The sequence below is a fragment of the Lineus longissimus genome, chromosome 5, assembly GCF_910592395.1.
Source record: "Lineus longissimus chromosome 5, tnLinLong1.2, whole genome shotgun sequence".
NCBI lineage: Eukaryota > Metazoa > Nemertea > Pilidiophora > Heteronemertea > Lineidae > Lineus > Lineus longissimus.
The window spans coordinates 11532416-11547441 of NC_088312.1; the positions used below are offsets into that span (position 1 = coordinate 11532416).

At 42.9% G+C, this 15026-nt stretch overlaps 1 protein-coding gene across 18 annotated transcripts in view; it reads right to left on the bottom strand.

The window, feature by feature from the left end:
- Positions 1-11345, bottom strand: part of LOC135487865 (zinc finger protein 878-like) — a 47086-nt gene extending 35741 nt beyond the window's left edge. For 16 of the 18 annotated variants that reach the window (XM_064772007.1, XM_064772002.1, XM_064772001.1 and 13 more), the window contains exons 1-3: positions 11206-11345; positions 9186-9869; positions 8287-8862 (exon numbers count right to left, since the gene is read on the bottom strand). In XM_064772007.1, coding sequence (XP_064628077.1) covers positions 8287-8862; positions 9186-9845 — 1236 coding nt within the window. In that variant the 5' untranslated portion in view covers positions 9846-9869; positions 11206-11345. Of the gene's footprint in view, positions 1-8286; positions 8863-9185; positions 9870-10538; positions 11122-11141; positions 11182-11205 lie in introns of those variants that run through there. The other 2 variants (XM_064771993.1, XM_064771992.1) reach the window with 2 other exon arrangements.
- Between the last annotated feature and the right edge of the window lie 3681 nt (positions 11346-15026).

Here is a 15026-nt window from a genome sequence, read left to right on the forward strand (position 1 = left end):
TCGCTTAACGATGGTCATCTCCTCTTCCTACTCCCCATAGCTGTTAGTGTGGTTAAGACCATTGGTGATGACAACAGCACTGATGGTTTACTCTGGGTTGAATGCTCCGTTACATCACTCTCAACCCTTCTACAGTCTGCCTTGAAAAGGCTAATGGGAAAAGATCTAATGAGGGCTTGGTCGATACAAACATGGAGTCACTGAGAAGCAAAATCAGGCGAGGCTTCACTGTATATGTTCGCAACTCCATTTATATCTTTCATCTGCACATTCCAGCTGGGGCGGAGTCCGAAAGTCAGGGTCTTTATGGTTTGAATTACTGCACTAGTGAGAGGGAGCTTGATGCCTACTACGTTCGATATTGAAACCTTTATTAGTAGTTCCAATTCATTGAAGGGAATGTCTGCCTCCTGATGAAACCTTAGTCTTCGAAGGACAAACGAATACAGGGCCTTTGTAGCGGCAGACTTTGCCTCCTTGACATCACATGGCAAATCATCTAAATAACCATCTGAAACGATAGGAAAAGAAAGCAAACGTCCTCATTAGTAACCTAAATTGTGACCAAAGTGGCACAAGTCTCCATCTCTAACAAAGCGTTGAGAGGAGACCCGGGGGTTCCATCTTGACTGTAAACTCTTGTTGATATTCAGGCAGCCCAACCTGCGCCGTTCGCTGCCTTTCTTCAACAAGCATTTCTTCTTTTTCTTGATGGTTTCTTGTTGAATCTGATGAAGATTGCAGCAATCAATTCCAAAACGCATTGGCTTCATGATGTTCATGTGGGATCGCAATTTACGATAAGACTGCTTTTCTTCATCGTCGATGTCTGAACCGTCCTCTGAAGAAGGTGAGTCGTTATCAGTGAGTCAATAGAGGAAGATTCCAATTCGGACTCCACCTCATGAGAATCTAATGTCGTTTCTCTTGAATTTTTCCCTACTAATTCTATCTCATCCTCTGGTGCTGACTCTTGTCCAACCATTTCCAAGTCTGGGGTAGCATCCAGCTGCTCTCCATCTCTCCTCGAATGAAATTTCTTCATATTGTTGAGATGAACTACCTTGGAGTGCTTCTTGGATCAACTCAGTGGAAACCTTGAAGTTCACCTTGGACAACTTCTGCAAAACCTCAAATGGTCCCTGCCATGGTTCATGGAACTTGGAGACCTCAACCACTTTCACAGAATGATTTCCGACCAGAACCTTGTCTCCAGGTTTAAACGATGACGACACAGAGTTCTTGTCATAATGAGTCCTTTGCCATCTCCGTGTAATCTTCAGAATTTCCCTACTCTATCTTTTTCCGGAGATCCGAAACATACTTCATTGACTCAGTCCATACGTCGGATGTAGCTGTTCCAAGGACGAGGTCTAGCAGAAGGTTGATCTCTTCTCTGAAAGTCATCGCAGCTGGGGTCTCTTTGTGTCGAAGCTTGAATTCCAGAACAAAAGGCAAGTAGCGAAGCTGGAAGGTGGTTATCCCAGTCCCTACCCTCCTCATCAACCATGGTTGTCAGCATTCTTTTTAAGGATCCATTAAAGTTTTCAACCTGTCCAATACACTGCGGATGGTAAGCTGTGGTCCTGGACTTATGAATATTGAGCAGTTTGCAGGTTTCCTTGAATATTTTTGATTCGAAGTTTGTTCCCTGGTCCGAGTGGAAGTTCTCTGGTGCTCCAAACCTGCAAATATACTCATTAACCAGCACCCTCGCGCATGTGGTGGCCTTCTGATTTCTGATAGTCCATTCCTCCGGCCATTTTGTAATAGCATCCTGGACCACAAGGATATATCGGTTTCCTCTCTTCGAAGGTGGGTTTATTGGTCCTACAATGTCAATGTGAACTCTTTGGTTTCTACGACTAACTGGAATACTCTGCAAGTCTGCCTCAGTGCGCTTTCCCAATTTGCACTTCTGGCAAGGCTCACAAGAGCGAATGATACCAATTACATTTTTCTTTAGTCCTGGACGCCAACACACTGTTTTCGATTTCCACGCAGTCTTCTGTACTCCAAGTTGGGCACCAGCATAACCTTGGTGTAATTCCTTGACGATTGGGTCAATTAAGGATTGGGGAAGAACTAGTCAGAACTAGTTTGTCTTGGCTCTTCAAGAATACGATCCCCTCTTTTAATTCCAGTTGGCCATGATGTGCCCAGATGGCTCGCTGGAGAGAGCTACATGACTGTAGTACCTTCTATGATGGTTTCTCCTCAGTCTCAGATATCAAGTATCGAACGGCCAGAATATCTGGATCTTCAAACTGAGACTTCCTAATCTCATTGGTCGTTAATTCTGGGATGTCCTGAGAAGTTTTCAGATGCAGTAGGTTAATAACCATTGGAGGTGCTGGTCGGTCTGTGGGTCCACAAGATGGACAGTCCCGATGGTGACGAACTTTCTTTGGTCTCCCAGACAATGCATCAGCATTACCATGTTAAACTCCTGGCCGATGTTCGACGATGTAGTCAAACTCTGCTAACCTTTCTAGCCATCTTGCAATCTGACCTGAAGGCTCCTTGAAATTCATCAACTGTTCAACATAAGGGATCATCTCAATATATATCAATGCTAAGATAAATATAAAATCAAACATATTTTCTGTCAAATGGCCACGCTGTACCTGTAGTTTTATTATTAGACTTTACTAAATCAAAATGTCTAAACCCTCCCCAAGTGTACCGTACATGTCCTTTTGGCACCACATATGATTTTTTAAGATGGTCCCATTCCCCATCCATTTATTCTGTCTCGAGGATAAATAATAGGCCTACGTCTCAAAGTGCAAGTAATATGCCAAAAGTACTCCCAGATACCTCGCCCACAGGCACCTGTTTCTTATTTCCCAATGCAATTGAGAAATATCGCGACATTAAGCCATTCTTCCTTTATTGGGCCATCCTAATACGCACATGTTGGCTCTGCTTTGAAAGACCAGTTTTCCCGCCAAATTTCCTTATGCCGCCCAAACGACGATCGTCAGTCAGCAATGGTGCCGGTTGGCATTGGGCCTACATGTCATTGCTACACGTAGATTTAGAGGAACTCCCGTAGGCCCACAAAAGTAACTTCTACCGAGATCGCCCTGTGATTAACATGATCATGGAAAAGCCCACGTGGGAAGACAAAACGGTGAACAAAAGCTGAGCCTTACCTTTCTTTGACTTGAATTCTCCAAGAGAGTACGGTATGAAAATTGGTGGTCAGATAAAGATTCATGCAAAGCACAGCGGTAACGACCTGCACGATGACTGACCTGTTCTCCTCAGCAGCACATGTTTTACCTAATCTTTGCCACCAATACAAAAGCCGGGAATTGATGACGTCATCGGCCTAGATTACCGCATGGCAACGGCAGTTCATCTGATACCAGGCGAATGAAGCAGTACAAGCAGGAGCTCAGATACGGCTAATTAACACCAGATTTTGTTTATTTTTTGGCAGTTTGCCCTGTCAAGCTGCATGGCGACAGTGAGATTACGGACTGAGATCAGGAATCAATCAGGAAACACAAATGTTCATGTATTGTGGTTGACGACTTGACATAGAGCCATGTTTATACACGATTGCAAAAAGTCAAATCCCTGTGAAAGCATGTTTCCTCTTAGATATGGCTAAACAGATATCGGTATTATCACCTTTTTTGCGATTGCAATACAATCAGACTTTTCTGTGATTTGGTTTATTCAGGCGAAACAGCGATTGCAACGTGACCATGCTTTTATGTGACTCCGCAATCACCTTTTTGTGTGAATTCTAGTAATCACAATTTTATGTGATATAAGCAATCAGGATAAAGCGTGATAATGGAACGATCACGTTTTTTCGTGTTGGCCGCGACTGCAGTATGTAATGTGAATTTCTTTTCGGCTCGACAAAAGTTGTACGTTACGATTACAGACTCGCATAGTGTCTTAACGTAATTGGTAAGAGATGTCTGGATTAAGATTATCTACTGGAACTGGTAGATCTTTACACGTACATGTATGTATTGAAGGAAACTAAGCTTCCAGACAAAACCAGACTGCAAAGACCCTGTCCCTGAAGAGAGATGATACTGGCAACAAGAATCAAATATCTGTATACACTGTCACAAACGAACTGCCCTTTAGCCAGAATCTGAGTGAACAACCAGTTCTAAGAACAAGTAATTTCTGGTAAATAAACTGTATTTCACTAGCTTTGCAAAATTTCTATATGAGTGAAATATTTAGCAAGTATATGGCAGGAAGATATGAGGTGACCACTAAAAAAGAACGACAGGCCTCAGAGAGAAAATGAAGATGACGGCTTAATTCACAAACTTCAAGTAAATAAAAAGACGAGTATATCATTCAATATCATACACTCAGTCTATTTTTATTCAGCTCATTCATTTACATTCTAAATATATTCTTAGTGCTGGTTGTTCCTGTCTCAGACTTAGAGCTGTGAAGTATGTTGGGTGTAGATTCTCAAACCTGAAACAAAGTGCGGGAAAGGAATACAAAAGCTGGGCACAAAGTCAACTGATCAGGGGAGAACATCTGTGACAAATGTATGAAAGCCAGAAGTGATTTACAGTAATGGTTACTAGAACACAACAAAACAACCACTAATTCTCCTTCCATTTTACACTAGGAAAGAGAATTATGATTGTTACAGTTATATCAACACTACAGTTTCTCCCACAAGCACTTTTTTATGTATCCTTTTGTGTTTTGATAAAGCTGATAAATTTCTATTTGATAAACCCATATCCGCAGCAACAAAGCAGCCCAGTTAGAGTTTATACTCATCCTAACAAGGAAAATGATGAATATGAATAGAAGGCGGTACCAAAACCACCCTTGTGAGTACAGAGAATCAGTTGCCAAGAATCACAAACGAATGATCGAGAGCACCCCAGCAAGAAACTTACCTGATTAGACTAAGATTTGTCACCGTTTACGACACACTTGGCAACTTTAGTTAGCAAAATGTAAGATTTACAATCAATGTGGCATAGCTGTTATTTCAGCCCAAGCGACTTTCCATTTAGTAACTGGACAGGTTTTTCAAGGAATTGTTTGGTTTCCATTTCAGGTCTGTGTTGCCTAGTGTGCTGTCTGGATGAAAAGGCCGAAGTTAATGTGAATGTAGACCAGTGTGCTCCACAGGGTTTTCTCAAGGTAGGGTGATACCCTTGATTTTCATGACGTTTTACCAGTGTGCAACACAAGGTAGGGTGGCCAGCAATTTGAGGTAGGGTGGCCCTATAGGAACCCTCTACAAAGTTCTAGAGCAAGGTAGGGTGGCTCTTCCAAGGTAGGGTGGGCCACCCTGACAAACAGCCTTGTGGAGAACACTGTAGACCCATAATCTTTCCCAGTGTCAGATAAATGTTTCAGCATCATCACAGCGATTGTGTGATGGCAACCAACATGTACATGTATAGCCAAGTGAACCATAAAACAGCACTCTTCGAAAGTGTGGGATTTGCGTATCAGTATAAAGAATAAACAAAAGAGTTCGACTTGAAGAGGGCAGGTGCTCACAAGGTACGAATTGTGTTGCAGACCTGGCAATAACCATACTTCATTTTTTAAATACACAGAAATGATGAGCTCCAGCAAGCAGTCACTCTCTACCATCCCTCCCTGTGATAAATAGGCCTAAATCTGGAGTGCTCTGATCATCCAACTTTACTGTCAAACAGATTCGCATCCCCAGGTGAATGATTTCAAAAGAAAAGCTGAGCAGTTTCACATTTTAAAACAGTCACCCCATGGCCCTGACAGGAGTCGAGTCTGTTTGTCAGGCAAGAAAGTTAGTTTTAACAAAAGGAAAGCAGAGTGAATCCATACTGATGGTACCATATTCCTCTTTCCACGTTGCTTTCAATCATACTCCCAATAAAGTTATCTGGTGAATTCCTTCATAGGACATGCTACAATCAACATGGAAACTCTAATTTTCCTAACTATCTACAGAAACTGATTTCACTCCATTGTCAACTTCTTGCAACTTGAAAATGATCCCCCCCCCACTCAATAGTCTTACTTCCACTACAGGTTTTAAACCCAGTGACAGTGTTAATAGATACGGAGGCTCTCAGGCTATATATATAAACCCTTGGTTCGTGTTACACTACAGGCTTGCATGTAAGATTAATAAGCTCGGCGACAGATGGCGATATCGAAATTTGCTCTCCGCTTACAGATGTGCTTGTAGAGGTTTCCTGTAGTGGAAGTACCACTAATATCAAACCAACTGCTGCTTTAAACTTCTTAAAACATGTGTAGAATTTTTATTTTTCCAGCTAAACCGTTTTGATATCTATTGCAGAATTAGAAATAAATTCAGCACAGTTGTGCATATGTAATACGTACTCTAATCAACAATGGTTTCATAAAATTTTATGTTTTCAAATGTGCAGCAACTTGAAGTGACAATGGTGAATAAATCAGTGAAAATAAAGGTAGAATACAGCATGTCAGAACAAGAAACAAATTGGTATTTGGGTCAGGTCCATTTTTCAGGATGTCTGTTGAATCATTTATAAAACAATCCACACAAGTTTAGATCTAGCAGACACTTCATTCTCAAATCACAACATATGATTTATTTTCACAATGCCCCTTTCAGTCTCCCGCTGTATCATGTAGATAGAACTCGACGAAAATGGAATTCAGTCCCTTTTCTTGTGTGGGAATCTTCTGAAAGCAATGATGTTTTTCGAGAGTTTTTCCACTCCTACTTTTTTACCAACATTGAATGATTCTAGCCCTCCAATCATGAGAAAAATTTCCAACTCACAAAATAATGTGCTTCTTTTATTTGACACTTGTTTGACATGCTGTATCATAGATGTGTATTGGAAGTCTTGGGACATCATGTCAATCAGCAGAAAAGAATGGCATCATTCAAAGTCCTGAAAATACTAGAAAAACTTGTAAAACTCATCAATTTTAACCAAAATGTTTTATATTTACCACTGCAAAAAATCAAAATTTTGGTTATTGTTCTCAGTCAGTACAGGACAGAGAACTTCTCCTTCCTTCTCAAGACATGTTATCTCCGATATAACCCAACTGGCAAATGCAAATTAAACACAACCTGAATACTGGCTCTTATGTGTTGGCCTGTGCTGTGAAGGGCAGAGACCTGTATTCATCCACGACCGGAAGTGTGGCACAGTCACATAGAGCTTATCAAAATGTCAAGTTGTGGTAAATACATGGCTGGGATGGACCAAAGTGGAATTAATTCTCAATCTGTGGTTGATTCTTAATCTACAGAGTCAGGCCATCACAGAAATATGCTTTTTGATAATATATTTAAGAAAATGTGGTCTCACTGGTCAGTTTAGAACTTGTACTTTGACAGGGCCATATCAATGCGCCAGTGACGTTTTGATGGATATGGTGTACGGAAATCTTTTTTTCTCAGGCAATCGGTATTGGAATTTTTTAAAACTTTATTATGCTATTGGCAAAGGGTTCTTCTTGACACGTATAAAATTTTGTGCAGATTGATTGGTCCAATGAGTACTTTTTTCACCAAAACCTATGCACAACAATGTACACGTAATGTACACATGTTTTAATAGAGGACTCTGGCCTGAAGCTGTCATCTGCATCTCATCATAGTAGTTCTTTATATTTGCTAATCAAGAAATACGAGCAGTTTCTCACTTAATTAGTTTTTAACCTGTTAACCACGTAATTTTTTATTTTTTAACCGCGTCATGTTGCGTAATTAATTAGATTACACCACTATCAGTACTCAGGTCCATATTCTGATCACTGGCCTCAGAATCACGCCCACTGGCATCGTTAACTGCCGCAGTTTTACTGTCCAGATCGTCAGCATCATGTAAATAACCCTCACTACCTGAATCCTTCAATTCATCTGAATCAGACTCTAAAATTCAGTTGAGAACTTCCTCATCTAACAGCTGCTTCGTCTTGCATGCTGTAGCCATGATTCAGCTCAAAAACTGGTGCCAGTGGCGGCCCGTAGTGTTCTGAAACTAAACTACACTGTGCTGATGATCTAGTTTCGGAGTGCTGCCTGGGCTTAGGCGAGTCACAAACATAGGACGCCATATAACGTCTTACGCAATGCACGGTCTTTAGGCCAGGACGTCATATGGCGCCTTACGCAGACAACAGGTTAATACTTGCGCACTTGTTTGACAAAAGTGTCATCATTTGGAATACAATGTACTTTGAAGCCACTCGGGGGGGGATGGTTGACATGCGATACAAAACTTCCAATATCTACTTAAACTAGAGGAATATTCTATAACTGATCCCTACCTTTCCATCAGTTCCTTCTTGCAAGCCACTCCCAGGCATCCCTGAAGTTGGAATTGGCCCCGATACTGGCACAGGGCCCCCTTGATTACTGTCACTTGTCCCGGAACTTCCAGGTGTTCCAGGCATATATTGTCCTGATCCCTGCATTTCAGTGTCTAAGTACATACTAGCAGATGTGTCAATACCTGCTTTTGAGTCCCCACCCTCAACACTTAATGGAAAGAATGTATCGCTGACTGATGCGGCAGAAACATTGAAATTGTCAGTTAGTGGGAACGCGTCCTGGAAGGTAGTTTGGACGTTAGGCGTAGGAAGTGAGTATCTTGATGGAGAAGTGGCAGAGGGAGATGGCAGAGACCACGCCGGCGGTGGCTTCGTGGGTGTTGTTGTCATGGGAGAACGGCGACTGTCCTGGGCAGTGGAATGAGAAAGTTTATACACGTCCTGCTCCATTTTGCTTTGCGTCTCAGCTGAAGAGATTATGTTCGAGAGGCTAAAATCTGCTTGTTCAACTGAAAGATCTAGCTTCGGAGGGGAATCTGGGATTTCTATCACACTGGCAGTACTAGAAGGATTCTGAAAGAGATGAAATTGAAATGATATTACACAAGTACATAACAAAGGCAGTAAATAATTTTGTATGCAAGTGTCTTTCTGATTAGCCAAATGTGAAGAAAGCTCTGGGTCTTTTTAAGTTCGACACATTATTTGGGCTATTACGTCCATCCAAAGGATTTTAAATCAGTCCCTTTTGACAAATGTATGGCTCATTGACTGTAGAAGACATGTCCAGATGGGGGATTCATTCAATATCAATTGGTGTTGATTCTTCAAGTCCTGGTATGCGTCTGCTCTTGTTTGTTTCACAACATCCCAAGACGTAACCTTGATAGACTTACTGATTTGCCTCTAAGATTTCTCTTGGTTAGTTCATGAGATCTTCGTTCCATTTCAAAATTTCTCCTCTCCAATTCAAGGGTTTTTCTTTCTATTTCTAATTGTTCTTTGAGCTCAGCATTTTCTTTCATCAACTGATTTTGTAACTTTCTCAATAAATTGTCTTTTATTTGTATTTGGTCCTGTTTTATAGTCAATTCTGATTTTAAGCGTTCTAAATCACCCCTGTTGTGGACAAGTTCTGATTGACTATCTAAAAGATTACATCTGGCTTTTTCTAAAAGTTCCATGTTGCAGGTGAGGTCCGACTGCACACTTCGTAACAACTGCTCTTTCACAGAAAGTTCTGATTGTGATTTGCTCAGCAGTCTTTCCTTGGTTCGAATCTCTTCTTGTAATTTTTCTACCTCTTCATTTCCAGCTTCCACCATCGGTTTCATTTCCTCTAATTGTCTTTTACGCACATCAATCTCCCGTTCAGCAATTTCAACAGTATTCTCCTTCACAGCGAGCTCTGCCTGATATTTCGTAATAAAGCTAAACAAGTCAGACCAGGCTTTGGTCAGAACAGCTCCTTTGCTGTGCAGCTCCATCTGCATATTTTCCGATGGTCTGCTCTCTTCTTTTTGAGACTCGAGCATCGACATATTGCCGTCTTTCATTATACCACCCACCAATCAAGCATCCTGCAAAAGACAGCAACAATTCAGTGTTCTCGACGGGTCAGTGAATGATAGGGATGATTTACTAACTTTTTTTAATTGGAGGAGGATGTACCTTCTGAGAATGACCGATGCTCCGAGACTCGGTGGATGTGTGGAGCATCCTACCTAGAGTTTTTTTCAGCCCCCTCCAGTGGTTACAACAATCTCAAGTCCCCAAACTCTATTACAGGCACATTTTGCATCCAAGCCAATATTTCAAGGATACATTGGCATGAACATTGTGTCAGCCCTTACACTATTTATGTACCCCCACAATTCGAGTTCGGGGAAATATAGGTGATATGCTATCTTTGGAAGTTTGCCGAGCATGGGTCAGGCTTTGCCGACAAAAAAAGGATGGTCATGCATTGTCCCACAGGATGCTCCAGTCTTTCTGGCACTGCGAAATATGTACCAGTAGCTTTGGTGTGGTGAACAACAGTACATGACAAGGACTTTTTACTGCAGCAGCAACTCAGAGTATTGTATTCTGGCACAAACTTATTATTCTAAATACTCTAAAATAGACGTGTGCTAGCTATCTGACCTGAATTCACAAAAGCATCTTTGTTTTCACCAGAGACAAATCAGCCAATGGGGATTTGACCATTCATTTAACAAATCATTGGTATTGTAAGGTCTCCTTCTTACACGTCTCCTTGATGTGTCTTGATTATCATTTATTGTCATGAGACCAGGGACCGGGTGAGGAATTTACTGCCACTTTAACTTTTGCGCCCCTTCATATGCAATGCCTCTTATTTCATCGATCGTATATCAAGAGTTTTGAATTGTGACCAGCCCGCAGCTGTGGACCTTCAAATACGACACTTACAAAGTTGGGCCAGAAGTTGCGACGGTACGCTTTTTTGAATTTGAATTTAGACAATGGAAGACTGCTAAAATAAGGAAACCTATCAACCCCGCTATCAACTGGCAAAGCGATGATGCAATCATTCCCGATTCCACATTTTAGCAGTCTCCCCTTGTCTAGTGTAAAGCGTACTGTCCAACTTTCGCCAGTTTCGGGGCCAACTCTGCAGGACTTTAAATGTTGTATTAAAATGGCAGCGAGTGATCAGTGCCGCGTGTGGTCTGACAGTCTCTTTTTAGGGGAAAGTATTTCTCATCACAGCTTGTTCAATGTAGGACCATGTCGGTCAGTATTCGTACGAATCCACAGCGGCACTGCACATGCAATGCACTGGATGCACGAAGGAAGCTCTATGCATGTACATTGTATACAGGTCATACCCTCCTAGTATGTCGCGCAGAAAGCCATTTTCATTCTTCTCCGTATATCTCTCTATATACTTACTACTATTGGTTATTGCTGCAGAGAATAAATCTTTAACTGCTGACGTAACAGTTATCAGGATAAGCTAAACCAACAGACAATAAGAGCTTAGAGAAAACAACGCAATCATAATAGGTTAATAGTTGTAATTTTCAACGACGATGATGAGGCTCGAAAGGGATGTCGGAGCTGTAAGTGCCGCGTGTAGAAGTAGAAAATGTCCCCTGAAAAAAGTTTCAGGCAATCATTGGCTATCTGTCTTCACTTGTTTCCACCGACTCGGGAAGACTGTATCTAACAGAGCGATGTCTTCACTAGTTTCTACCCGCTGGGACAGCCATCTCCACCATGTACATTGGGTGATATGAATAAAGAGTAGTAAATGCTTTTATCTAAAACTCCATGTACATTTACACTTGGCGTTTCTGTACAAAATTGAAGTAAAAGCATTTGCTAGTCTTTATTCATATCACCCAATGTCTTCATTGGTTTCGATCGACTCGCTGGGAGAGACCATGGGCATATCTCTACCAAGGACATCGTCTTCACTAGTTTATACCCGCCATGGGGGACCATCTCTACCAGGGTCATTGTCTTCATTGTTTCCACTCGCTGGGAGAGACCATGGGCATATCTCCACCAAGGACACCGTCTTCACTAGTTTCTACCCGCCATGGGAGACCATCTCTACCAGGGTCATTGTCTTCATTGTTTCCACTCGCTGGGAGAGACCATGGGCATATCTCTACCAAGGACATCGTCTTCACTAGTTTCTACCCGCCATGGGAGACCATTGTCTTCATTGTTTCCGCTCGCTGGGAGAGACCATGGGCATATCTCCACCAAGGACATCGTCTTCACTAGTTTCTACCCGCCATGGGGACCATCTCTACCAGGGTCATTGTCTTCATTGTTTCCACTCGCTGGGAGAGACCATGGGCATATCTCTACCAAGGACATCGTCTTCACTAGTTTCTACCCGCCATGGGAGACCATTGTCTTCATTGTTTCCGCTCGCTTGGAGAGACAGAGTCTCTACCAAAGACATTGTCTTCACTAGTTTCTAGCCACTGGGGAGACCATCTCTACCAGGGTCATTTTCTTGATTGGTTTCCACTCGCTGGGAGAGACAGACCATATCTCTACCAAGGACATTTTCTTCACTAGTTTCCACCCGCTGGGGGACCATCTCTACCAGGGAGATTGTCTTCACCAACTATAGTACTCTCTGTGAAAGATCGTCTCTGCTAAAGGGACATTGTCTTCACTAGATTCTATCCGCTGATGAGACCATTTCTACCAGGGCGATTGTCTTCATTGGTTTCCACTTGCAGGGAGAGACAGACTGTCTCTACCAAAGACATTGTCTTTACTAGTTTTTACCCGCTGAGGGAGACCATCCCCAGGGACACTGTCTTCACCGACTATAGTACTCTCTGTGAGAGATCGTCTCTGCTATAGGGACATGACTGTCTTCATTAGTTTCTACCCACTGGAAAACCATCTCCAGTAGGGCCATTGTCTTCACTAGTTTCTATTCTCTGGTAGAGACAGACCATCTCTACCAGGGCCATTGTCTTCGCTAGTTTCTACTCACTGGTAGAGACAGACCATCTCTACCAGGGTCATTGTCTTCGCTAGTTTCTACTCACTGGTAGAGACCGACCATCTCTACCAGGGCCATTGTCTTCGCTAGTTTCTACTCACTGGTAGAGACAGACCATCTCTATCAGGAACCATTGTCTTCGCTAGTTTCTACTCACTGGTAGAGACAGATCATCTCTACCAGGGCCATTGTCTTCGCTAGTTTCTACTCACTGGTAGAGACCGACCATCTCTACCAGGGCCATTGTCTTCGCTACTTTCTACTCACTGGTAGGGCCATTGTCTTCGCTAGTTTCTACTCACTGGTGGAGACAGACCATCTCTACTAGGGCCATTGTCTTCGCTAGTTTCTACTCACTGGTAGGGCCATTGTCTTCACTAGTTTCTATTCTCTGGTAGAGACCGACCATCTCTACCAGGGCCATTGTCTTCGCTAGTTTCTACTCACTGGTAGGGCCATTGTCTTCGCTAGTTTCTACTCACTGGTGGAGACAGACCATCTCTACCAGGGCCATTGTCTTCGCTAGTTTCTACTCACTGGTAGGGCCATTGTCTTCGCTAGTTTCTACTCACTGGTAGGGCCATTGTCTTCGCTAGTTTCTACTCACTGGTGGAGACAGACCATCTCTACCAGGGCCATTGTCTTCGCTAGTTTCTACTCACTGGTAGGGCCATTGTCTTCGCTAGTTTCTACTCACTGGTGGAGACAGACCATCTCTACCAGGGCCATTGTCTTCGCAAGTTTCTACTCACTGGTAGGGCCATTGTCTTCACTAGTTTCTATTCTCTAGTAGAGACCGACCATCTCTACCAGGGCCATTGTCTTCACTAGTTTCTATTCTCTGGTAGAGACAGACCATCTCTACCAGGGCCATTGTCTTCGCTAGTTTCTACTCACTGGTAGGGCCATTGTCTTCACTAGTTTCTATTCTCTGGTAGAGACCGACCATCTCTACCAGGGCCATTGTCTTTGCTAGTTTCTACTCACTGGTAGGGCCATTGTCTTCGCTAGTTTCTACTCACTGGTGGAGACAGACCATCTCTACCAGGGCCATTGTCTTCGCTAGTTTCTACTCACTGGTAGGGCCATTGTCTTCGCTAGTTTCTACTCACTGGTGGAGACAGACCATCTCTACCAGGGCCATTGTCTTCGCTAGTTTCTACTCACTGGTAGGGCCACTGTCTTCGCTAGTTTCTACTCACTGGTGGAGACAGACCATCTCTACCAGGGCCATTGTCTTCGCTAGTTTCTACTCACTGGTAGGGCCATTGTCTTCACTAGTTTCTATTCTCTAGTAGAGACCGACCATCTCTACCAGGGCCATTGTCTTCACTAGTTTCTATTCTCTGGTAGAGACAGACCATCTCTACCAGGGCCATTGTCTTCGCTAGTTTCTACTCACTGGTAGGGCCATTGTCTTCACTAGTTTCTATTCTCTGGTAGAGACAGACCATCTCTACCAGGGCCATTGTCTTCGCTAGTTTCTACTCACTGGTAGAGACAGACCATCTCTACCAGGGCTATTATCTTCGCTAGTTTCTACTCACTGGTAGAGACAGACCATCTCTACCAGGGCCATTATCTTCGCTAGTTTCTACTCACTGGTAAGGCCATTGTCTTTGCTAGTCTCGACTCGACTCTGGTAGAGACAGACCATCTCTACCAGGGCCATTGTCTTCGCTAGTTTCTACTCACTGGGAGAGATCTCTGTCAGGGCCATTGTCTTCGCTTGTTTCTACTCACTGGGAGAGATCTCTATCAGGGCCATTGTCTTCGCTAGTTTCTACTCACTGGTAGGGCCATTGTCTTTGCTAGTTTCTACTCTCTGGTAGAGACAGACCATCTCTACCAGGGCCATTGTCTTCGCTAGTTTCTACTCACTGGGAGAGATCTCTACCAGGGCCATCGTCTTCGCTAGTTTCTACTCACTGGTAGAGACCGACCATCTCTACCAGGGCCATTGTCTTCGCTAGTTTCTACTCACTGGTAGAGATCTCTACCAGGGCCATCGTCTTCGCTAGTTTCTACTCACTGGTAGAGACCGACCATCTCTACTGGGGACTTTGTTGTGACAACTGGGCAAAGCTGTCTCAAACAATACTATTGTCTTCGTTAGTTTCTACTTGCTTGTGGGAGACTGTCTACTAGGGACATTGTCTAGATCAGCAGCCACCCTCACTCTCTTGCAACTAGCAACAAAATAGAACAATCATTTATGAAAATTCTCTATATTCTT